The sequence below is a fragment of the Fundulus heteroclitus genome, unplaced genomic scaffold (genome assembly GCF_011125445.2).
Source record: "Fundulus heteroclitus isolate FHET01 unplaced genomic scaffold, MU-UCD_Fhet_4.1 scaffold_108, whole genome shotgun sequence".
In the NCBI taxonomy this organism is placed as follows: domain Eukaryota; kingdom Metazoa; phylum Chordata; class Actinopteri; order Cyprinodontiformes; family Fundulidae; genus Fundulus; species Fundulus heteroclitus.
This window is the reverse complement of record NW_023396521.1, coordinates 57773-84510: the sequence shown is the minus strand read 5'-3', so window position 1 is coordinate 84510 and position 26738 is coordinate 57773. Positions and strand designations below refer to the sequence as shown.

The window sequence follows — 26738 nt, the reverse complement described above, 5'->3', positions numbered from 1 at the left end:
TGGCTGTTATGCAAGTCGTTTATTTCTAATTTTGTGTTAACTGCAGAGAGCTTTCTATATAGGTCACAATGAATCACAAGTGTAATACAAGCCTTTGGATTTATTCACAATCTCCTAACTCATTCACTTCCAGCTAGCTTTTATCTAGCTTTTATCCTCAAATTTGCCAGCAGAAATTACGAGTTAGCCCTTGCTTCAATGTCAAGCATTCTGCAAAATTTCATAAAAAGCAATTGTTAATTTCGTATTATATCCTGTAAATAGATTAACTGCTGGAACACCCTTCTCCAGATTTAGCCCTGATAACCAAAACTGAGGCAAATGAATTGAAAACAGGCCCTAATTGATGGATTAAACCACATGAGTGCAAGAATATAAGTTGTGAGGAGCATGTGAGTCAGAAACGACTCTTTTCATTTACATGTCAAAAACATGTTCATAAAAGACTTATGAAATCCTGTTCATCCCAAAATTTCTAAACTTTGTCTAAAAATCAAGACTGGATTCATTTGAATGCTGCTTATAACCTGTGGTGAAGCGTCAAAGCAGCTTCAAGCCTTTATTGCAAGAGATATTTTTTTCTCCCTTATAAGTAGTTGGAAGGGATTTGAACATCTTTTTTATTTCTACATTTGAAGTTCTTTTGAACTCAAGAGGGATCATAAAAATGGTAAAGGAGTAATTTACTACTTAGAGACAGTGTGTGTGGGTTGTAAAATTCAGTAGGAACTTGCATGTATGTTATTTGACAAGTTTCACACACGCTTTGCATTTCAGTGCTTACATTTTCAAAAAGTTAAGTATTTCCTGTAAAGCTATGTTTCCTCAGATTAAGTCAGATACTTGAACTAAACACCAAAGTTGAGTTAAGGCTTTTCACTTTTAATCAGAGGCCTGAGACGTGACATAAATATGAGGAGGGATTGAGGAGATTCATGTTTGCTTGACTTGACAGCCTGGAAGCAACAGAAAGCTTTGATTTGAGAAGCACTATTTATTGGTGTAGAAGATTCAGTTCAGTTTAATTATAGCATCAGCACATAGAAATATAGAAAGTGACTTCTAACATTCCAATCAAGACATGTTCTGCTTTGATCTATACAGGTTTCTCATGGTCCTGGCCTGTCTGATCCTCAGTGTCCTCTCCACCATCGATCAATTCCAGGCTCTGGCTCACACAACTCTCTTCTGGGTGGTAAGTTTAGATTCAAGTATTTTTTGTTTGGCATCTTTCATAAGAAAATCTAACAAAGATGAAATAGCCAACAAATGCCTACAGAACATAACAAGGAATGAAGAATATAAGACTGAAGTGTGAACACTGCCAAAATATTGAGGCGCTAGTAATATATGCATTTAAAATATAACAAAAGCTATAACATATAAAATATCGCTGATAATAAAATAAATAAAGGCATAGCAACAAATACTTGAACTGCAATTCTCAACTATCTAAAATCAACTTACATTCATGCAGGGCTCGTGTAAAAGAAAATTTTAAAAGAACTAAAATAATCATTGATCATATAAAAAATATGCTAAAGAATGTACTAGATCTTCTTGATTCAGTATATGCTCCTATTCTCAATAGAATTTAGTATTGCAAATCATTTTAAAAATCAATGAAAAACAAATAATGTTTTCCTTTTGATCACACATTTACCAATAGTCAATCAAGCCTTGTAAATATTATCTACATCATTAGTAAAAATTCTGTCTGAATGTTTTGCATGGTGTGTTGTGGAGCAGAGATTAGATATATTTGAACAAATATATCTACAAAGGATGAAGACTGAATTTTCCAATCTCTGCAAAACATTAGAGTTGCACTTTCGAAAGAGCTTGTCTTTGATTGTGGGGTTTATATTTTCTTTTTGTACTTGTCTTTTTAGTTTTTTAGTTTTTTGTACTCCAATTTTTATTTTTAATTAGGTTTATTTGATTGGGACAGACACAATAACATTGAAAAACAGCAATTCCATGCTTGTATCATGGTGCTTATAGCGTGAGCTAGTTTTCAGCACTTTTTCCTAGATGGGCTTTTATAGGCCTTCTATCTAAAAACTGTTAAAAAGTGAAATGTAATAATAAATAATACCACAGGTTATAAATAAAATAATAAAATATGATATTGACAACATATTGAAAATCAAATATGTAAAGCAAATAAAATAAGCATGATACAATGCTGTTTTTGACATAGCCTGAGTTTAGTTTGCTTTTTGAACATACTGAGGCTGGTCATATACTTTAAATTGAAAGAAAGTGAGTTCCAAATGGCAGATCCTCTTGAAGAGAGAGTACTTTTAGCAAAAACGTTTCTACGGAAAGGCACCTTACAATTACCGTTTGAAGCCGGTCTGGTAGGTCTGCTGTTATCCTGCAATTCCTGCATACAATTGCATAATAGTTTGTGTGCAACATTTGAAAATCACCCTAAAAATTGAGATTGATACATTTAGAAAAATCCAGAATATAAAATTTAGTCAGGATAAAACAATGATGGAATCTGATTAACGTTTGATATAGAACCTTAAAGGCCTGGTTGTCGAGCCTTTTTAATTATTTGAGTACAGTTTGGTTAGTCTGTGACCAGATAGTAACTCCGTAAGACATGAGAAAGGATCATCGAGTTGAAGAACATCTCTGCACAGTGAAGTGTTAAACCTTCTCTAATAATATTAAAATGATTTATGTTTGATCTAACAGTTTTACAGAGTTTATCAACATGGCTTTTAAAATTTAGCTGAGCATCCAAAATTATTCCCAAGCATTTTCTTGCGGTACTTGTTCAATGGGATCCCCGTTGATCCAAACACACAAGGACCGTGATGGAGCTTTCTTTATTGAAAAGCATATACACTTGGTTTTCTCTGAATTTAGAGTCAAGCAGGAGTCATTTAGCCACACTGATATTCTCTGCTGGCTGTTATTCGGTTTTTTACTGACTAATATACTGTTTTTATTTAATGCGTAAATTATAGTGTCATCAGTGTAGATTTGCAGGTTAACTTCAGAACAGATTTCAGGAAGACTATTAATATAAAGGCGGAGCAGAATGGGACCTCAGACATTTCCTTGAGGAATTCCTGTTGCAATTCTGTAAAAGGACGTTTTACTAATATTGATGACAATACATTGTTCCCTGTCTGTTGAGTATTACTAAAAGCAAGACAGTGATTTTTCTGAGAAATTAAATAATGAAAGCTTTGAAATTAATAAATTATGCTTCACAGTGTCAATGGCCTTTTTAAGGTCAAGGAAAACCGCCAATGGTTTTTCTCCTGTCAAGTGATTGTTTAACCTGGGGGGATCAAGGAAAACCGCCAATGGTTTTTCTCCTGTCAAGTGATTGTTTAACCTGTTCAAGCAGCAAACATATGACGGTCTCTGTTGAATGATTGTGTGTGAATCCAAATTGAAGAGGCTGCAGAAGATTTTTATTTTACAAATATGATAGCGCTTGTTCTCAACAGCTTTTGCATGACCAGAAAGAGGCATTTGCAGAAATACACTTTCCCAGTTAGAAACATCCTGGCTCTGATTGGTTGTTAGCAGTGTCAGTCACTCTTGTGAACATGCTGCTCACCATTTGGGGAAAGGAGGGACATTCAGCAGAACTTTCCAGGCTGATTGGGCAAAGTGACACCTAGTGCCCGTCTACCAGAGGATGGTTTTAGCCAATATACCAGTTCACGCGTGACGTCACGAGCTACATCCGCGCAACATCTGGGTCCCGCGGGCAGGCAAAAACAGTACTGTTCCCGTCTACTACCATGACAAAACGGGTGAATTAGAGCGTACTTTTAGTTAGTTTATTTTTGGAATCTAAACAATGCCTACCACTTGTTGTGCTCCCGGTTGCACACAGAGGCATTCCAAATCGTCGGATGTACGTTTCTTTTGTTTACCGAAGGACAAAGAAAGACGAAAGAAATGGATAATTTCAGTGAAAAGGATGCAGGCAGACAATCCCAATCGACTGTGGGAGCCATCATACCACGACAGAATTTGCAGTCTACACTTCATCTCCGGTAAATACAACTTCATTTTGCACTGGTCATTGTTCTACTTAAATAATTATATAAATAAAATATTGAGATATATACATAAGTCAAGACGTAAACGTTCATTTTGTAATAATATACGTACATGTACAATGTATGCAAACCCTCTGGCATGAGTCTGTGAAAAGGATAAATAAGACAAAAATACCAAAATAATCCTCAGTAAACAATCTGTTTTTTTTAACCTACCAATGGCGGGTCTTCCTCTCTGCTGAGGCGCTGTCTGTGTCCGACCCCGCTTTTGTATGTTACAGAAACATGTCTGAACATCCATCCATCCATTTTCTGACCCGCTTAATCCCTCATGGGGTCGCGGGGGTGACTGGTGCCTATGTCCCGATATAAAATAATTGTAGCCGTCCAGTGGTTTCATGGCTTTCATGCTCTCTCGTGTGTACTGGCCTGCCGTGTTTATAAGGCAGCTGTATATGTTGCCGTACGGAACACTTGGCCAGCATTTCACTGACTCGCTCCATCCTTTCAGGGTTTTGCTGTGTGGATCTGGCAATCTGATACCATCAACCATCAACTTAGTCTTAAAACGATCTTGTGATACGTTATCTAAAGAAGAAAAATACGTTGAGAACTCGTCGTTTCCTTTGTTTGCGTCCGCCATTGTGTTCGCCTTTTGCCTACCAGTCCGGCGCGCATGCGCAAAAAACCCTGATCAGAACAATAACAATGAACTGATCTATATCGGATATTGAAGGAGACAGACAGTTACTTGAGATGGACAGGGCCATTGGATGTTCTTAACTGATCAGCAGGACTGGTAGGAGGAACAAGACTATGCAGGTAGTTCCTGGAGAATGAAGGAATTGATACTATTAACTGACCTCCTTGCTCCCCTAACCTAAATCCAAGGAAACCTCTCTGGACATCATATTTAAGTCCATCCGATGCCACCAGGTTGCACTGTAGCCATTCCACGAGCTTAATGATGGTCAGGATCTGGAAGGGAATACCCCAGGACATGTCCCAACATTTCTAGCATACAATCATGTGGGGTCCATACAAGTCAAGTTCTATGTTCTACATTGAGTTGTTGCACTGACATTTCAGCAAATTGGACAAGCTTGCTGTTTTTTTTTAACTACGTGCGCTGTGTTTCTGTACATCAACGCTCTGGTCTGCTCCTCTCCCCCCCCCCCCCCTCGTACCCAGGGTACGAGGGGGGGGAGGGGAGAGGAGTCTTTCCACTCCTACCAAAATGTCCTAATTAAAATCAATAGGAGAGTCCGTAGCTGTGTTTCATGCTATTTTCTTTTTAACGACACAGAACCAGTGGCGCTTCGGTGGGCGTGCTGCCTTGGCTTGAATTCAGGTGTGAAAAATTACGTTACATATAATTTAGGTGTGCACTTTTAAGGGTCATTTCAAGAAGCTTGTAACATCAGGAGCTTCAGTTCAGACCCAATATTCATTCTCTTCCCTCTAAAGGAGCCCTATACAGTCTTTATTTATGCATTTCCCCCACTGTTATCCCTCGCGCGCAGCGCACAAGGGTAAAATAGAGCAGCTGCGGATCATGCGTAAAGACGCAGCGTGAACAACGCAGCCCTGGATGCTTTAAAGGGTTACAGCTGAGGGGAAAATGTTGGACCTTTTAGGCTTGATCAAACTCCGCCTCATTCACAAATGAGACCAACATGGATAGATTAATGATAAGCTGTAGTTTCATTATCAACTACGATAACATAAAAAAGAAAAAACAATCGGTTGTATTAGAGGTACAATCAGAGTATTAGAGGTAGACGCAATAATTTCATTTCCACAACCTTTGTTATGATGGTTGTGTTGTAACTGCAACCGATTGTTTTTTCTTTTTTATGTTATCGTAGTTGTAATGAAACCACAGCTTATCATTAATAAATAATAAAATGCTTATTTGTTAAAATAGCACTAGGTCTAAATTGTGTATAATTAGCCTAAAAAGTAGATTGGAATATGGAATATGTTGACGTCTGTTAAATTCAGGTTATCTTTTTTAATATCATTTCTGTTATTGTCTCCTGTTGACGTGAGTTCAGTTTGACATTGGCATCTGTTTAGTTCAGTTTGTCTGCTGTTGAAAACAATTGTTTATGAATTTGCTCTAATGACAGCTCAATTTTAAAACTAAGCCCTCTCTCTGTGATGTTTCAGTAAAAGTAGCATGTAAGATGGAAATATTTGGATGTATATTTTATGAATAGGCCTTTTTTATGATTTTTTTTTTTTACTTTGTTAAAAGAATGCTGATTATTCAGTGAATCATTTGAATTTAAATATTTAAAATACTTTCACAGCAAAAATTATATGCGATTAATTTAGATTAATTAATTACAGAGTATGTAATTAATTAGATAAATTTTTTAATCGATTGACAGCCCTAATATATATATATATATATATATATATATATATATATATATATATATATATATATATATATATATATATATATATATCAGTATAGATATCAGTATAGATATCCAGTGTGATTGTTTTTGCCATAAGAGATGATTTTTTAAATACATTAAATTTTTTTGAGCAATGTATATTGCAATAGTTATATTGCACTTGGATGTTTTTCCTTCTTATCACTCTAAGCTGGAATTATTTTTAATAGTATTGGGAGACCATTTTATAAATCTACATTTAACAGCTATACTCTTTTTTTCAATTGAGATCTCATGTGTTTCCAATGTGCTCCTTTAAGTTTTTAGCAGTTTATATTAAACAAATATTTATTTGTATGTGTATTTACATATATATTTTTTGAGAATCATTTGCTAGGTTGAGCTGAAATTAAGTTTATTTTGAACTACTGTTGCTAGGTTGCTAGTTAGGATTCAAGGTAAATCAGGCATATTTGTATTTATCTAGGTAAATTGGAACATGCCTTGCGATGAGGCTTGTTTGTCAGATTAAAAGCACCTTTTGAAAATATCAACCTTTATTAAACATATTTTTCATTAAATTCCACATTTTTTTTGGAAATGTATTTTATTCAGTCTGATGCAATATTCTGCTTATAAATATCATGCATTCATTAGCTGTAAGTGTACATTTATCATTATTAACAGAAATATAGGGTAGAAACATGGGTGTTATTTTTGTCGCACATACATTACTAAGAGTTGAAATAAGTATTGCTCAAGGATATTCTTCTTTGAAAAAATGAAAAATAAAAAAAATAAAAGAAAATGCTCCATGAAGTTTTAAGGCACTCACAATGTAATTACAATTTCTCTGTTCAGAGACCGGCCAGAGGACTGAACTTGCATGCCGAGTGTCGGCTCTCACAGGAAATACTGTCTGGGAAAATCACTAAAACTAGGAAGCAGTCAGACAGAAATTAAAATCATTAAAAGAAGTATAATTTAAATTCAGTCCATAACGGCGGTGATCTTAATGGTTCCTTCAGCTCACAACCTTTATTTCTCCACTTCATTGACCTCGCTTCAGTTCTTTGAGGTCTGCAGAGATTTGTTTCTGCATAGGTTTCTGAAGGTGCCTCCACTGCACTTCAGTGAGGTTGAGGTCTGGACTTTGACTAGGCCATTGCATTACCTTGATTCTTCTCTTTTACAGCCATTCTGTTGTAGATCTGCTGCTGCATCTGGGATTGTTGTCCTGCTGATGATGTTCAGGTCAAGCTTCATCTCACAGATGGGCCTATAGTATATGACTGCAGAATACTTTGGTATACCGACGAGCTTGTGGTCGACAAAATTTCACGATCAAATTGAAATGTATTCGGATTAAAAACCGAAAAATCATATTATACTGTTTATATGGGCACACAAGATATCATAATGTGCATGTATATGCCCTCGGCTTTATTTAGAATCCAACTACTCTGACATTCAGTTATCAAATTTCCCTAAAAAAAACATAGAAGAAGAAATTACATCTTTGCGGAACAACAAAAACTAGTAAACAAAGCAGTATTGTATGAGATCGTTTGAGTTCCATGCACCCAGACTGGACTTGCGCCAAGTTCTAATTACGTTATTGAGTAAATGATAATTTTGAGCTCTTTTAATGTTTTGAACAGAAAGATTGTATCAGGAGCACAGCCAGTTGTGCTTCCCGACAGAGTTCCGCAACTCAACAAATAATACGTCACGTTTTTGTCGGGAGCACATGTGCACTCAGGTCAGTTTGCCACATTCAGAATAACATGATCCTAACAAGCATGTATGTGCATTGAACTATATGAGTTTCAGGTAGTTGCCTGAGTTTGTTCAGCTGCACGCATATACAGTTCCACAAAAATGACTACAAGGCCTGTGACTTCAACTGCACAAAGCAAAACCAATAACCTTCCTGGAAGTAAAAATATTAACTTGAAAATTGTGCTGATGTTTTGCATGAATAGACAAAGGCACAGACATAGTCTTTGGTTTTCTCCTGATAATTAACACACATCTATGAAATGTCATTGACAATACATGACACAATCTAAATGAGAAGGTCAGAAAAGAAGAAATTGATTTAATTTAAATTTAGTTATTTTATATAGCACTAATTAAGAAATGTCAACTCAAGAAACTTTACAAGGCCAACAAATCCAAATCTCAAACAGAAGTATATCGTCAATTCAATTCAATCATATCGTTAAATAGGTATGTGTCATGTCTTACTCTTAATAATACCCTTGTAAAAGTTAAAACATCACTCCTAACAACAATACCAAATTTTCACAGTAATTTGCAGGAAATTGTGAGAGATGAGAAGGAACTTGACAGTGGGTATTACACCTCATCCAAACAAATCATAGTTTAACAGGCTTTAAAATAAGTCTTAGTTCCTTAATTGAGTTTTATCTGCATAATCTTAGAATGTAGTGAGTGGATGTGCTGACTGGGTTTGGGGAGATTTTAAAAGTAAATAAGTTGTGCTATGGACAATAATTACCAAAAGGAACTAAAATAATAATTAAACAAATATGTGTTTGCCTGGTAATGTAATCAGGCAACACTGTACTAGGTATACATCTTACAATGCATTTTGTGTTGGATCACAACACGTGAATCAAGCAAATAACGATGAAAAAAAACCTTTTTACAATTGGGTCATAATTGTTTTACTTTATGAAAGGTTGGCAATGTGCCTAATTTGGTTATAGAAACAGAAAGACATAAAGTAGGTGTCAAATCCCTGAAAGCATTTTCAGAATTAACCAGTATCCATAAAAAAAAATACTTAACCATTTGCCTGGTGACACTGTAAAGTAACAACATCTTCCCTCATTGGAAAATATTTAATTTCAGGTTTTTTTTCAGGTTGGGTTTGAGCTGCTCCCTTTTCTGGTACATCTTAGGTCTCCACTAAGTGTGGAGCCCATACCCCATCCTGCTCTCCCCCGTTACCTGGTGTCCGTTCTTCATACGTTGCTTAAAACATCCGAGATCAAATGAGACATCCAAGATGATTTCATCTGGCTAATCATGATCCGGCTAATTGGGTTCTTCGAACACACCTGTCGTTTACGATTAGTATGGCTGGATTGAGTTATCTGAGATAACTGCGCGTTCATGTGTCGCTTTAAATAGGGAAAATGTATCGATAGTAGAAACAGTGATCAGCAGCGCTGCTATTGGCTGTTCAGCATGGCCAAAGAACGCCCACAGTTTTTCTCCCAAGCAGAACACGAGCTTTTAATGGAAGGTTATGCCGAATTTGAGTTATTAATTAAAACGACAGGTCTGCTAAAGCCAGGAGAGAGGGCTGGCAAAAGCAGCAGACAAATTAATGCGTAAATACTGTCCATGGTAGATGTTTCTATCACTTTCTACAGTATGATTTTTTGCATTTTAATAATCTCATCTTTACTTTGTTCTTTTATGTCAGAGCCTACACGGGACCCACTAGAACATGGGGACAAGTAAAAGTGAAATACAAGAATATTCTACAAAATGGTAGCCTTTAATTATTATACTTTATTTTAAAAAGGAACTTGTTATGTCAAGAGATCCAAATTTCAGTGTCATTCCTTAGAGACGGGAAGTAAAGGACATGTGCAAACTGGGAATTTTACCAAACAAAATCTTTATCCATAAAAAATGAAAATCTTCCTTTTCCAATTCATCCACAGTTTACACGGTAAAACTGTATTGCTCCGTGTCTAGATAATCCATCCATAGTTTTTTCTAATACAATATACGGCTCGACAGGAAGCAAGCCTTTCAAAGTAAACTAAACTTCACAATAAAATAGCCCGAACAACTCTTCTTACTGAATATGATAAAAATAAAGAGCAAACCATCATACAAATAACTTAAATATTTTAGATTTATGGCTCCAACACCACTTTTTCCTCTTTAAAAGCCACTGTTAAATGATGTGTTTGTCTGTTTATAACAGCCGCCACCAATAAATCTCTCTACAGTTACACTGTCGCGCTGCGCTAAAGGATCCTGTCTATTGCGCAATACGTGATTAATTCGATAAACTCTGCAAATTTTTCTTGCACCTTCCGCAACAGGTTGCTGTCGTAAAAATGGACATGGCTACGGCAGACTTCCCTATCTCCTCCGCTTATACAGCCGTGATCCAATCTTGTTTACATGAAATAAGCCTGCTCTCGAGCAGGCTCAAGCTGACGCACGTTGCTATGACAACAAGTGCAGGATGTCTTTCTAAGAACCAATCGTTCCAAGATCATGCCAAATCGTCAACAATGAAATCCTGCTAACTGAGTTAGCGACGTACGAAGAACGGACCCCTGGTGTCTTGGCTCGCTGGAGCATTGCTGGTCCTCGGTGTTCGGTGCTGGGTGCTTGGGCGGGCGCCGTAGCTCTGTCTGGGACCCCACCGGGTGACGTTGCACCCCTTGGGCCTCGGGTCTCTGACCCTGTGGCCTGATCCGCTCCGTCCTAGCTGGCTGTCAGTGGAGGCCACGCTCGTCCCCGGTGTTGTGGCTGTTGGAGGGTTTCCTGGGGCTCATCTCTGCTCTTCCCTCAGATGGGGGAGGCAACTATCCCTGTGTTGGCCCCTCTTGGGTACCTTTGCTCGGGGGGTCCATTCGGGCATCTGGTTCCCCTGGCGTCAGCCTTGGTGCTCTGGGGGCGGGTCTTTGGCTCCTCACAACCACTACTGAACATTTTCCATATGGAAAAACCTTACATACAGAAGTGCACTCTCACACACACATACAGATGCTTTGATTCAGATACTTACAGATTCACTTCTATACAGAAAACCTGTATTATTGTCTTTATCTGTCACTTTATACATGTCGTATTACACAATACTGTATATTCTTCAGTGATGGTATCGATGCGTCGGTTGTTTGTACCTTATCGGTTGGTTTTGCTGCTCTCAGTATCTCTCTTTTCAGGTGAAGAAACAGACTCTGAGGATGTTATATTGCTCTCTCCTTTTTCACTCCTCTTTCTCTTTCTCCTTCTGTCCGTTTTAGCACTTTTTCTCATCTGTTTCTTTTCTTTTTTTCCTCTTCTACCTTCCTGTTTCAGTGTCAATTGAACATGAAATAGTCCCAGCATAAATTATAATAAAGCTTCTTGCATTTATAAATCAAGTGGAGCACTATGACGAAAGCAGTAAAATCTGTTGGACTCTTTTTGGCACTAAGATAACAATTCTTAATGCTGCACTGCCAGACAGGATACACACACACAACAACAACAACAACAACAACAACAACAACAACAATAATAATAATAATAATAATAATAATAATAATAATAATAATAATAATAATAATAATAATAATTGTTTATTATTATTATTATTATTATTATTATTATTATTATTATTGTTGTTGCATATTTGCACAAATGCCTTGCATATTTGCACAAATGCCTTTTTGCACCATCATTTCTGCTCATTTAAATGGTTTAAATATTCTCCTGTACACTGTGATCGCACACTGTTTCTTTCTCCTGCATTGTTTACATTTCAATTGTTTACTTTTTAATCACTGCTGCACTTTATACTGTAATTTACAAGCAAAATGTTGTTCTTTATGCACTCTGTACATACAAAATGACAAATAAATCTGTCTAAGTCTTATAATTTCAGGTTTTTGTGATCTGTGATGTTTGTTTTTTTTAATGTCCATAAATACGTCAAAAGGAATTTTCTTGGTATCAATCATATCTATTTATTCTACCATTTCAAAAATGTTTAGAGTTAATGAATTTCCTGAGATGAAAACCTGCTGATTTTCATGCATCAATTTATGATTGTCTAAGAATATTTCCAGTCTATTACTAAACCATTTTTTCTGAAATCTGAGATAATTGTGGCAATAGAGAGAACGGTCTCATTAGTAAGGAGATGTTTATTATGTTTTTTTTTTATTTATTTGGAATGATTATTTTTGAAATGACACGTTACTGAAATAGGTTTATGGCTTCCAAGTCCCATTACTTTCTTCAACAACATTGAAGTTCAACAACATTGAACTAAAAACACTTCTGGCTGACAATATGAAAATAAAAGGTTTTAAAGATGGATTTGGGAAATGGTTTTCCGACCATCTACCGTGACCAACTGGGAGTTTGTGGGGACAGAGGAGAGGCACAAAATGAGCACAGGAGCCCTGATCCAGCAGTACTTTCTATGTGAGAGAAAAGTAAAAATATAATGGTAGTAGTAGCTCATCAAGTGACCTCATCTTTGAGAGAAACACAGTTACACATTTGATATTTTTTTCCAAAATGAAACAAATCAGCCTTTAAAACATTTTTGATAAATTAACTGTTAAATAATTAAAAACTAACTTTTAATAAATATTAAGAGAATAAATGACAATTATCAAATGCTTATGTAATAATTTAAGCCTAAAGACTAAATGGTACAGCACTATCTCCTAATCTACAGTAAAGAGACATTTCACTCATTAGAAACTTGCAGCATAACTTGTTAGCTAATGTTTTCAAGGATGTTTTATACCACATTATCTAGTGACCCTTTTATGCTGCTCTCAAGCGTTGGTGGCGTACAGCTAGCTTAGCATGTAGCACCGTTCAGCATTTCGTTTTTCTAGCTGTAACGTCAACATTTAACTTAACGTAAACTCATTATATTTACAATGTGCAAGAATTCATTGAGGTCTTACAGGGGTTTATTGGTTGCTGCATGTTCTGTTGTCATGTGAGGTATGTTGTTTATTGTGGATTGTGTGTGCAGACATAAATCCAGTAATTTATTTGCCTGATTATAATATGTTGATAAATAGTGATTTGTAAACTTAAAAGTAGCTCTAAAGGAAGTTATTTCCCCCACATACAGTCTAAATCCTAGGGTTACCACAGCAACATATTTTGACCCAGATCAATTATCATTCTACATGCTAACTTCATCCGTTCTCACAATTATGTAAAAGAAAATGGTTGAAACAGTATTTTTTATCCCTGTGTAAAATTGCAAGTGAAACATAAACTATGCCAGTTTGACTTTGGGAGATCATAATTAAAATTTTCTTTAAAGTTGAACTCCCATTTCCTTCAATAGAGTATAATACTTGTTTGGCCAGCATCTGGCCAAACAAACATCAGCCAGAGCTGCATCTCAAAGCGCAGGACAGTATGGTCTCTGTTAACCTTGAGCGTGAAGGACCAAGCAAAGAAGACAAATGGAGAGGCTTGTGTCGCGGGGGAGGAGGGAATGAAAGAGGGTCAAAGCAAATCTCGGAACTAGAAACATCCAAGTACTAAACAGTCCCCCCCAGAGAATGAAACTGATGAATGTCTGAGATTTCCCGAGGTTTAGCTGTAAATATTAATTATTCATTATCTGTGTAGAAAAGGAGAATAGATAGATTAAACATCTCTTGAGGGCTTACCCAAGGTGGAAAATCTTTTTACGGAGGAAATGTATTTGTCGTGATTGCAGGATAACGATGAAATTCACAGTTTTTCATTTTGATTGCAGATTCCACGCACACAATCACGTTTAACTGTTTTCTTTATGAAGCCGATAATATATTTCTAGGATCTGGCACTCACATATAACAGCTCATGAAGCACCCATTACTGTCTCATCCAAATATTCTCAGTCCAAGGTGAACTTGTCAAAGGCAGCGCACTTCATTTCTGCACACAGAAAATCCTCGCCTCTTTTTTAGTCTTTGTATGGGAGTTCTTTCATCTGAGTTTGAGGGACTCACCCATCACCCAACAGTTCCCAGGCTGAGCAGCTTGGGGTTAAGTTTATCCTTTTTATTATTGATTTTAGAGGAGGTGCGTACGCTCTGTTAAGCCAGCAGGACGCACTGAAATTGTTTGTTAAAAGCAGTTGTGGTTCCATGAAAACTGTCTCTTTGAGTCAGACAGTTGAGCCTGTTAAGAAAAAAATAAAATAAACAAATACTAATTATATATATATATATATATATATATATATATATATATATATATATATATATATATATATATATATATATATACTTTCAAGACACAGAGATTTGATATTTGTTGCTTCAAAGGAAATAAGAAATCCCATACATTATCCTGGAAATAAACATGTAATTAATTGATCAATCGTGGATTAATTCATTGATTACAAACATGTAAACATTGATATGAGACCAAAATCACTTTATTACGGTTATTCACACAATTTTCCTGCTTAAGAAAATGAGTAGGATGACGGTTTTATGCTTATCCGAGCCTTTCCTTGGGAGGAGTGCTAGATTGTTTTAGTTTTTTTGGTTTTTGCAATGAGAGAAAAGGAATTAACTTAATTGTATTGTAAGTATTTTTTTCACAAATATCTGTCGTTTGATATAAGTCTGAAGAATTCTATTACAGAGTCTAAAATGTAACTACCTATTGTTTCTTACTTATGCAGTACATATCTGTAGTGCCTTACAAAATTATTCAGAAACCATGTCAATGTTGTCAGATCCAAAAGACAAACTTACATTTATAGTTTGTTTTTAATCTGAAAGAAAAAGACAAACCCATACATTATTTTGAATTGAGAAGAAGATGATACAATCCTATGCACTACTATGAATTCACCAGCTGGGCTGTATATTTTGCCATAAATGAGTCAATCAGACAACAATCTGCCCAACATACATAACCTACTTAATGAACAAAATGTCCTCAATAGTATTGTGATTAAAATGAGGTCAGAGAACCCACAAGAGCCTTGCGGCAACAATTTATACATAACATAGCCATTTGCGCAGAGTGACTTCTGTTCCAACTTCCACGATTATCTGTGAGACCCGCTTCACAAGGCATTAGTATAGCTTGGGCACCAGTGTTGTATATGTGTCAAGAAAATTTCCTCTGCATTCATAGAAATAGGCCAGTCTTCCGCTCACATTCTGCAAGATGTCCCCTCAAGCTGCCTTTTTTCACACAGCTAGAAAATAATTTTAATATGAACACAATGTGAGTGGAAATTCAGACATTCTGAAAGTTAGCCACTTAGCTTAAATTTCCCATTTCTTCTGTATTTGTTTTTTCTTTTTTCTTTAAAGTTTGTTACATTAACACGACAATACAGTTTTATGTTTTAAAAAGCAGGCATGTTTTTATACGCCGTGGTTCCCTATATATCTATGAATCTGTTATTAAATATGATTCACAGATTTGATATTATAGGTTTTTAGTGTACCTATTAAAACACCAAATACACAGTAAAGATGCAATTAACTTCAAATCAATCTGAACTGACTTACACAATTAAAATATACAAGTTGACTTTTATTTATAATAAACTATTTCTATTTGGGTATCTCTATTGTCACCAGTAATCTACTATAACCACTTTCTAATTTAATAAATTGGTGTAGTCTCGAACCTACAATCAAAAACATAGCTGCCACTTTTAAGTAAAACAAAAAGCAGAGCCAGGGCTCTGGCCTTCGTCTTTTTATTTATTTTTTATTTTATCTTTCTTGGGGCCCTTCTGTGTTAAGATATGGACAGGATCTAATAAAATCCAAACTATGTCAGGGGGTTACGGCTATAAAATCAATGTTTGGTCTGACTAATTTGGAGATTTGTGATTGAACACAGGCTTCCTTTGGGTAATATCTAACAAATTTCAGGGTTGCGCTGCATGTGTGAAAATGGCTTATGCCTATTTTTTATCCCTTCCTGTTTGTAAATTTATAGCTCTTTTGGAAAGACAGCTTGTTTTTCAACCTTGAAGTAAAAACCCATGGTGAATAAATTAGGAAATGAAACATTTGACTTAACATTAGCTTCCAGGAATACAATTTAATATATTATTAATCCAATTTTCTTTTCAAACACTGCTATTTTATATTCATTGCCTCTGATAAAGAAAACACTAATGAAAAAAAACCCTGCAGTTCAGCATGGAAAAAAAAAACATCATTTGTCAGAGCCCTTTAGTGTTTTCCTCTCATCACTCACTGCAGAGATAGTGTCGTCATAAAAAATTGAAGAGGTTATTGACTTTCTTTCAGCTCCTTTTCCTTATGTTTGTCAAATATTAAGATATATCTTAGTGAAACTGGGTTTTGTAAAGGATCAATATAGATTCTACTTTCTGGGCTCATATGGCAATCGTTTTTTATTGTAACGAGACATTAAAATTGCATAAAAAGGAAACAGTTGATTTTTTTTAATTGTTGTCATGGATTAAAACATATTTAAGAATTAGAATAACATGGAAATACAGAAGTAATATAACTATGGTTGTAGGCAAAATTTTCTGCCAGTGACATAAATGTGTTTTGCAAATGTGGGCTCAGTTTTTAGATTATTATGCAAATTGGTTCCATGCATATTAATCATTCACAAGGAGATTCATTTGTTTTAATATATCCATAGTATTACTATTAAGAGAAAAGGGATACCTGTATTTCTTTCATTACAGCTTAAATCCCCCTTTTAGTCTTCCCCAGGGCAGCTGTGACTACTAATAGAGCTCACCACCATCAGCATGTGAATGTGTGTGTGAATGGGCGAAGAGACCAATTCATTGTTATTGTTTTGAATCTGGGTTTTTCGCGAATGCGCGCCAGACTAGTAGGCAAAAGGCAAACACAATGGCGGACGAAAACAAAGGAAACGAGGAGTTCTCGACGTATTTTTCTTCTTTAGATAACGTATCACAAGATCGTTATAAGAGTAAGTTGATGGTTGACGTATCAGATTGCCAGATCCGTCCTGCAAAAGCCTGAAGGAATGGAGCGAGTCTGTGAAATGCTGGCCAAGTGTTCCGTACGGCGACATATACAGCTGCCTTATCAATACGCCAGGCCAGTGCACACGAGAGAGCATTAGTCATGAAATCACTTGACGGCTACAATTATTTCATATCGGGGCATGTTCAGACATGTTTGTGTAACATACGAAAGAAGAATCGGACACAGACAGCGCCTCAGCAGAGAGGAAGACCCACTACCAGTAGGTTAAAAAACACATTGTTCACTAAGGATTATTTTGGTATTTTTGTCTTATTAATCCTTTTCACAGACTCATGCCAGAGGGTTTGCATACATTGTACATGTACGTATATTATTACGAAACATACGTTTATGTCTTGACTTAAGTATATATCCTAATTTTTTATTTATAACTTATTTAAGTAGAACAATGACTAGTGTAAAATTAAGTTGTATTTACTGGAGATGAAGCGTAGACTGCAAATTCTGTCGAGGTATGATGGCTCCCACAGTTGATTGGGATTGTCTGCCTGCATCCTTTTCATTTAAATTATCCATTTCTTTCTTCTTTCTTCATCCTTCGGTAAACGAAAGAAACGTACATGCAACGATTTGGAAAGCCTCTGTGTGCAACCGGGAGCACAAGTGGTAGGCATTGTTTAGATTCCAAAAATAAACTAACTAAAAGTACGCTCTAAATCACCCGTGGTAGGCGAGAGCAGTACTGTTTTTGCCTGCCAGCGTGACCCGGATGTAGCGTGGATGTAGCATTCATTAAAATATTTTTGTAAAATGCAATGATGTTACTTTGTAAATGAAATGATGATGTCAGGGGGTTATACTGACTAGATCCAATTTTTGGGGAGTGTCATAACCCCCCCGACAAATTACGCCCTTGGCTCACCGCCATTTTGCTGCTACGCTACACTGCTGTGACGGCGGCATTTTATGGGCAAGGAGGGGCTAAGCTCTGAGTGGCAGCTGTTTACGTGCACAGACATGCAAGCACGGCCGGCCTGGCTAATTAAACCAGAGACTGGAGAACACAGAGAGATGTGTGACATCATACCATATTTCATCTCAAAAGATACCTTTAGTTCTTCACATCACTTTTTAGTTATTTTTATCTAAAATGAAAAACATTTCACTAATCGGTCCTTTAAACATCATGAAAGAGCAACTTAGTTCTATGTTGTTCCATGTTTTATTCCAGCATCATGGCCCACTGCAACCAAATAATAAAGTGACAACAATGTGTTTCAAAGATAATAAAAATGACATTTTGCTTGGCTTATGCCAACCAGTGATGTAGTGTCCAGTATCTATTAGATTTAATAAAAGTAGTCCAAGAAAGACAGCGGTGAAGTGGTGACAAGGTCAAGGCTCATTGATGCACATAGTGAGAGAAGACTGGCTCATGTGATCTGATCCAACATTTCAGCGACTGTAGCTGAATCCGTTAATCAGGGAAGGAATGAATTATGTATTTCAGACAATCCAGTGAAATTATAAATTTAACACATACAAATAATATGTATAAATAATAATATGTACAATTATACTACTAATAATATATATAATTTAGTGATTATGTCCGAAAAGGGGTATGAAGAAGTGAAACTTATCTAAGGGCATCTGCGTTTTTTGTGTTTATATGTTACTGCATAGCTAAGGACCAGTCAGCTAGTCATGCTGACAGAGATCCTCATGGCTTTTTCAATAGAATAATGCACCCTGATACAAAGCAAAAACAGTGCAGAGAGGGTTTAATGAGTATAACAATAAGTTTGTGGTATTAATTTGGCCTCCCAACTTCCCACATCTCAGTCCAATCCAGTCTCTGTGGGATGTGAAGCACAAACAAGTCTGATCCATGGAACTCTGTCCTCACAACTTACAATCCTTAAAGGAAATGCTGCTAACATCTTGGTGCCAGATACCAAAGCCCACCCTCAGGTCTAGTAGAGTCCATGTCCTGACTGGTCAGTGTTGTTTTGCAACAAAAGGAGGACCAACAAGTTTTAGGCAGGTGGCCATTATTTTATGTTTGATCTGTGTATAAAAAGTGTTCAAAATGTTTAGTTTAATGATTATTGTTCCATAGATTATTAGTGATCCAAACACTTGGATCACTAATAATCTAAAGTGCATGATAAAAGATAATATTTTATTTTTATGTTTGTCTATAACATATTCTGTTCTCATTTTACACTTTCTGAAGTTCGTTTATAGCAACTGAAGCAATCAGAATTGAGAATGTCCTTGCCAAGTAGCAACCCGCTGGGCTGAGAAATACAGAAAAAATCAAAGTGCTTAAAGGGCAGCTTAAAAAATAAGCTTGATTTCTGCTTAGCTAGAGTCAGTAATGAGTTTTGGTTCATATAGCAATTTTCTTCTTTGTGTCAGCCAAAAGCATTGGTGTTTACATAATTTTGCCAAGTTCTCATGCAGAACCTTTGTTTTTGAGCAGCTTCCGCTTCTAAAGTTCTGTTTTGATTTTAGTGGCCTTTCTAACCCACTTAACCATTTTCTACTCTTTTCTGATGGGGTTTTCATATATAAAGGAAATATTTTTTTTTTAGTTCGCACTGGGTTTTTTATGCAAGACGACCACTGTGCATTTATATTTCTTGATAAAAAAGTGTACAAATTTCCATTTAATACAAACAACCTATTATTAAGAGTAATAAAACAGTAGCTATGTCATAATCCCATATCATGCAGGCCAAGTGTGAAAAGAAGTAGCCGTTTTATAATCCAAACATTATGGGTTAGACTCCTGTCACATGTCAGTTTGTACCAGGGTAAGGCTCTTAACCCCAAGTTGCCTACAGATCTATGTATCTATGTATGAATGCGTGTTTGTGACTGTGATTGCATGTATGTGGCTCCAGTGTATAGTATGTTGAGAGGTCAGTATGAAAGGTCAGCTCTTTTAGATTTCTTTCTTTTTTCACCTTAATCTCATTAAAAGGTTTCAGATCATTTAATATGTTTTAATGCAAGATGAAGATTACCCGAGTAAGTACAAAATGCACTCTTCAAATTATGATATCATTTTATAAAGGAAAATTAATTTTACAAACCTACCTAGGCTCGGTGAAAAAAAACAATATTGTTGTTCTTGTTCTAGTTTTTCTATTTTATACAGAATCAAAGAAGCTTGTAAATAGAAACTGTCAGACAATATAAAGTTGACAAAAAAGGGGTAAAAAAACGCGTCATGCATAAATCAACGAACAGATTAGAAACAAAGCCATCAAAGTGCATCAACATTTAAAGGTTTATAGAACTATTTAAAAAAACTCATACCTGCAGCCAAACACAGACCTGCTTTCTGCTCCTGAATCTGGATGACTTGACCTAATTAATGGAGCCACAAGTTCTGCTCTCTATCATAGCATCAGGAAGTAGAAAGTCCAGCCATCAGTTTGTGATCTTAAGCTCAAGAGCACTTGGGTTGTCAGCAGAACAGTAATCCAAAGCTCACCAGGAAGCCCACTTCTAATAGTTCCTATGTAAAAAAAAAAAAAAAAAAAAAACAGGAAAAAGTCTGGACTGGAAGATTCAATTGAGATGCAGAGGCATAACCTTAAACACAAAACTTCATGCTTCAAAATAACTCAATATATCTGATTGTTTAAAAGAGCAGGGCGAAGTTTCTGTACATCAATATGAAAGACCCAGTTTTTACCGCCAATCATGGCACAACATGTTATTAGGTCTAGGGGTATTTATTTTCACCTAATGTAGGACTAGGTGGGTTGGGATAGCTTATTTCCCCCTAAGATGTGAAACAAGATTTAAAAATGTGCTCTTTTTATCTTTGTCTGATTTTGTCTCTTTAATTTATACAAGGACAGCCAATCATTGTGTGTAATAGCACTGACTATGCATTCAAAAACTATTAAATTTACACATACGGTTTGAAAATGAGGAATTCAATTGAAGTGATAGATTTGTTGCAACCCACTGGTTTATTCATATACTTATGTAATTTGCTACATATCCTCTTATAGTTTACTGTATCTGGTTACTTAAGGCTTCATTACAATTGGATTAAGTTAGTCTGCATATTATTGATTTAATACCCATCTGCACTGAATCGAGGTGAAATTGGAATAATTGGTGTGAATGGAGATAAATTAGATCAAACTAAATTTTATTCATCCGGATTTGAACTGTTTGTCCGATGCAAGTTGCCCCAAAATTAATTTTGTTGAGAATTGGCAGTATGTAAATACACTATTTGAATGCAGTGTTAGGCCTTTCTCCATGACAGCTTATCACAGATGTTACCTTTAAAAATGACCAAGCATCAAGTAAATATTATTGAGCACTGAGTCATAATCAGCGGCATACAATTGAATCAAATGAAAAATCCATAATTTGACGGCTGTTAAACCTAAACAAAATGTATATCAGCTGAAGTACACTCAACAATTTGGTCATATTATGTTGCTCCATTTATCTTTTATAAAATCTATGACTCTCTTTAAACGAGGATAACACACTCTACAAAAGCAATAATAAAAACGTATCATTATTTTCCTTTTTGTTTTCTTTTTCTCCAAGAGGGCTCCTGGCAGCAAAACCTGATGAGGAACATTCTGAAGAACCCTTCGTTAAAATGAACACAATATAGATAAATTCAACCAGTGTGCCTTAGTCACATATTAATCAGGCCCAAGTGCACTGCAGCTGAATCAAAGAACTCATCAATGACGAGACACACATGAAACACCAAGAAACGGTGTCTGTTCTCAGGGAGAATCAATAATCCTTAATTAATTGTGTTGACATGATTAAGACAGTTTGAGAAGCTTTGCATAGCACCCGTATTTAAAAATTGAATCATATTTGTTTTAAAGCACAAACCTGCACAGATGTTTAGGTGCTGTCGCACCGACTAACCTGCAACAGCATCTGATGTTTTTTTTTTTCCTTTCTATTCCTCTGTCTCTCTGCCTCATTTGTCTAACAGGAGATCGTCCTTGTGGTGTTCTTCGGCGTGGAGTATTTCGTCCGCGTTTGGTCTGCAGGCTGCCGCAGTAAATATGTTGGCATCTGGGGCCGGCTCCGCTTTGCCAGGAAGCCGATATCTATTATAGGTGGAAACACAATCCCCGTACACTTGTATATCTCGACCCGTGCACACAAGCAGACATGTCACTCCCCACCCACAGTTGCAAATTTTAAACAATAGCCGGTAATGTAGCCCAAGCCTCTTTCCAAAAATGAAATAGTTAAGACAAATTCGGCATGAAATTAAAACTGTCACTGCGGGGTTTTCTTACATTTAGACCTTATTCTGAAGACTTGTGCCTTCAGGTGCCTGTTTTTAAATGTGAATATTATCAATAATACTCACACCTGTTATTTGACCAGATTAATATGATCACTTTTTCTAAAATTAAACAGCCACATTTTCCTCTAATCCGTTTCTATCCTAAAATAAGCGCTTATTCTCTTATTGATGGACAAGTCCCAATATCTTCATGTTCCTAACTACGCGTACCGTACTTATACAGCCATGTTCTTCATTACCGCAGATCTGATAGTGGTCGTCGCTTCCATAGTTGTGTTGTCAGTGGGCTCCAAAGGGCAGGTCTTCGCCACCTCCGCTGTAAGGTAAGACATGCTGTGTGTTCAGTGTGTTGAAAAGGTTAGACTTAAAGTTTAGAGGACCCTTAACTTAAACTCGTGGAACATTTTTTAACTGGTTAATGTATGTCGTGTTTATGAATATTTTTGTCATGTTGTGTGTGCACCCATACCATGCAAATGTGTTTCTTATACTATTTTTTTTACCCTTTTTAGGTTACATCCACAAACTGAAAAGTATTTTACACAAGAGGTCTACCCAAAATAACATGTTTGTGAAGTGGATGGAAAAGGATTTAACTGTTCACTTACATGAGTATGGAATGCAGTTGAATGCAGTTTCTGAGTGTAATCTAGTCGTTCTTGCAAACTGCAAACAGGAGGTCTTTTGGCTTTCTTTGACTTTCTAAGAGTGGTCTTCTTGCCAGTCTTACTCCAGAAACCGATTTGTGGATGACTTATAGTTGCAGTGTCAAGAGATTCTTCCATCTGAGCTATGGCTGCGCAGCTTCATCCACTGTTATCCTCAGCTTCTTGGCTGCTGGTCTGATTAATGCTCTTCTTGCCTGGCCTTTCACTTTAATTGGGTGCTATTATCTAGGTTTGAAATTGCTCCGTACTCTTCCCATCTTCAGATGATGAATTGAACAGCGCACTGTGAGATCTTTGATGGTTGGGATTTTATTTTAAAAAAATTAACCCCTCTTACTCGGCTGCTAAATATATACAAATTTCAGATTCTTTGTAAAAAACAAAAAAATGTACCGGGTACCATTTTCCTTTCCCCCTTGAAAATCTGGAACTATTTTGTGGCACTATTAAGTTTGTGGGTGTAACAAGACAAGATGTGAGGAAGATTAGACATGTCTTTGTAAGGCACTGTAGATTTCCAGGTTAGAATGACAGCTGCCCTCCTCATGACCCTAACCTTAAACTCCTGAGGTGCATGTCATTAACCCTCCAAATGTATGTAATATTTATTATTACTTTAGTAGCATTGTTTGCTCAGGCATATCTGCCTGCATTTGGCATGAATACATTGTCAGCTGGTAAAAAGTGTTGCGATTTTCCAGAGGGATCCGCTTCCTGCAGATCCTGCGTATGCTGCATGTTGACAGGCAGGGAGGAACCTGGCGTCTCCTGGGCTCAGTTGTCTTCATCCATCGGCAGGTACACAATCACAGCTCTAAATGTGCAGTATATTTCAAGTCCACAGTCATCTATGCCACTGGGGTTTCTGAATATTATTAATAAGCTGGAGGCTTTGTGTCTGGGGAGTAATTGCCTCTCCACATCATGTATTATTTTCCTCACTTTGCAGTGCAAATAGAGGATCCCCACATGTCTGTATATATATATAAATATAAATATATATATATATATATATATATATATATATATATATATGTATGTATGCATACGTGTGTGTGTGTGTGTGTGTGTGTGTGTGTGTGTGTGTGTGTGTGTGTGTGTATCAAAAGAGTACTCAGAGCAGAGAGGTGCAACAAAAAGCACAATTATGAACTCGGTTGGGTTTTACATTTTATAGACGCATTAGCTGGAGAGGATTATGTCTTTCTCCAGGGTGTCATTTAACCGGGACACAGAGGTGGCTGTGATTATCCCCGGTGGCCACGGCAGTTGCCTTTAATGTCCATATGAAAACGATGAGTGATGAGCAGGGCGTCAGGAATTTTACTCATCCAGGGCCGCCTGCTGTTCTTCCTTGCCTTCGCGATGGTTGATGACTATATCACTTATAGCTGCTGAGGGTTATCAACAGCTGCTGACCTTCGACGTGAAGACAGTTAATACTGGTGCAGAGACAATATCACAGACCTTTTTTTTTTCAAACTGAGGTGGTTGATGTTGACGGCTTTGTTGAAACTTTTAAATAGATAAAATAAGATGTTCAGAAATAGTACCCTAATACAATTGACAGTGCCAGATGGTGATACCATGATAATTATGTTGTGGTAATTACCTATAAATCTTCTGTTATAACTCTGTATAGTTTAAGATGTAGTGCCTTTTTATGGGTTATTAAAACTGCCTTTAGTAAGGCAGTGAGGGAATATAAAGCAAATGTTCAGACTGTGTATAAATCTTTTTTTATATATACTGAGGATTCAAAGTTATACTTTCGTAATTGGTGATCCTTCACAAGAAAGCTGTAATTACAACAAAGTGTGGTTCTGGAGGAATGAATACATATGTGTGGCACACTTTAGATTTAGTAAATTTTTCTAAATGTATCTTATATCTTTTTTTTTCTTTTACATAACAATCTTGCACTACTCTGTGTTTGCGTATCATAAAGTCTGAGGGAAAAATACTATAGATTTAGGTTTATAATTGTAATATGACAAAATATAAAGTTAAATGGTTAGAAACACGTTCATTTGGCACTGTAGGAATTAAAATGCCGGAGAAACTGAAACTGTGCATAAATGATATTGAGGACATCATGTTCGTTTTTGTCTTATTTTGTTTAACTAAACTTTGAATCTATCACATTTGTCTTCATTTCTATTGAAAACATCAAATTCACATCATACAGCTATTTGTTATCCAACCCCTGTTTGCCATGGACCTGAGAACGGGGAAAAGAAAATTTGAGGGTGTCAGCATCAAATTACCCTCACATTTACAAGCTGGATCCATAATAGGGCTCAGCCTTCACACATAAACACCAGTGGAGTCTAATAGAGGAGTGTGATTACGAGCGAGACTCCCTGAGAGGCTTTGTAAAATTCTGCTCTGATTAAAGGCATCAACAGTCCATTTGTGTCTCGTGAAGGTGTTGTCTCTGGGAACTATACTTTTTATTTCGCTTTCTCAGCATTTCATTGCGGATTTGAAGAACATCATGACCATATGGTATTGCTAAGCCCCATACAACCCCCTCCAAAAAGGCTGTAATATACACTGTGTGCTTGCATACGCCGTAGAAGTCAGCTGAGCTCGGCACTGTTTCTGTAATATTTTAGACATATTGATGTCTCGCACAAACCTAGCTTAATATTTTTGTTAGCTTGCTGGCGTGAACAGCTCCAGTTGTATCAGTTTTGAAATAAAAACTGAATAGAATCGTAGAATTGCAAACTTAATTCCCGTGGTTGAGTGCGGTGTGGTCGCTGCCATGTGGAAACCACCCGTTGCTCAGAGGAGTCTGCCAGGTCAGAGCGACCGCTACATGTCGACTAAGGGTTAGAAAAGCTATTCAAGGCAACTTTAGTCCATTCAGTTTTGCACATGTTTTTTGGAGACAAGCCGATGCATTTTAAATACAACATTGAATAGCTGTGGACGAGTATTGTAAAACTGGGTCTGTGTTGTCACATTAAAGCCGAGCAGACAGAGCAGAGTTTTTCTCAGGAAGTGATTTCAAATAAGTGCAAAAGCTACCAAGGATTATGAATTATAAAGCTGAACTTAAAACAACTAGGAAGTTGTTATACTTTAAGATATTGTCATACCTTCAAACTAAATAAGTGTGTTGTGCCTCCTGGACAAATAGTTGGTATTTTTTTTATTATTGAGGCTACAATAATATGGTTAACATTTCTTTTAAATGTAGCACATAGGGAGAGAAGAGGATTTAAAGTTTCTAACTAATTGAGGTCAGGAAACAAAGCTGCAGGGGTAGACATTGTGTTTCTACTATTTCCTATTTTTCATTTGGTTCCTATTTTTTGCTGTTGCAGCCAGTGGAAGTAAATACTTTTCCACTCAGCAGGCAATATTGGTCTTGTGTTGTACCTCCCACAGATTTTTTTTTTTTTTTTTTTTTTTTTTCGAGCTGATGTGCAATAGAGTTGGAAATGTTACCAAAAAAATATATATAAACCTTGAATAATTTTAGTCCCAGAGACCCCACACTAAAATCTACAACCATACAAGTTGCAGAAAGGTTATTTAGATCAGGTATTTGTTTGATGGAAATGAGGGCA

General features: G+C 36.4%; 1 protein-coding gene across 1 annotated transcript in view; it reads left to right on the top strand.

The window, feature by feature from the left end:
- Positions 1 to 26738, top strand: part of kcnq1.1 (potassium voltage-gated channel, KQT-like subfamily, member 1.1) — a 101674-nt gene that overhangs the window by 37812 nt on the left and 37124 nt on the right. The window contains exons 3-5 of the mRNA XM_036128690.1: positions 22166 to 22292; positions 22734 to 22812; positions 23859 to 23955. Coding sequence (XP_035984583.1) covers positions 22166 to 22292; positions 22734 to 22812; positions 23859 to 23955 — 303 coding nt within the window. The remainder of the gene's footprint in view (positions 1 to 22165; positions 22293 to 22733; positions 22813 to 23858; positions 23956 to 26738) is intronic.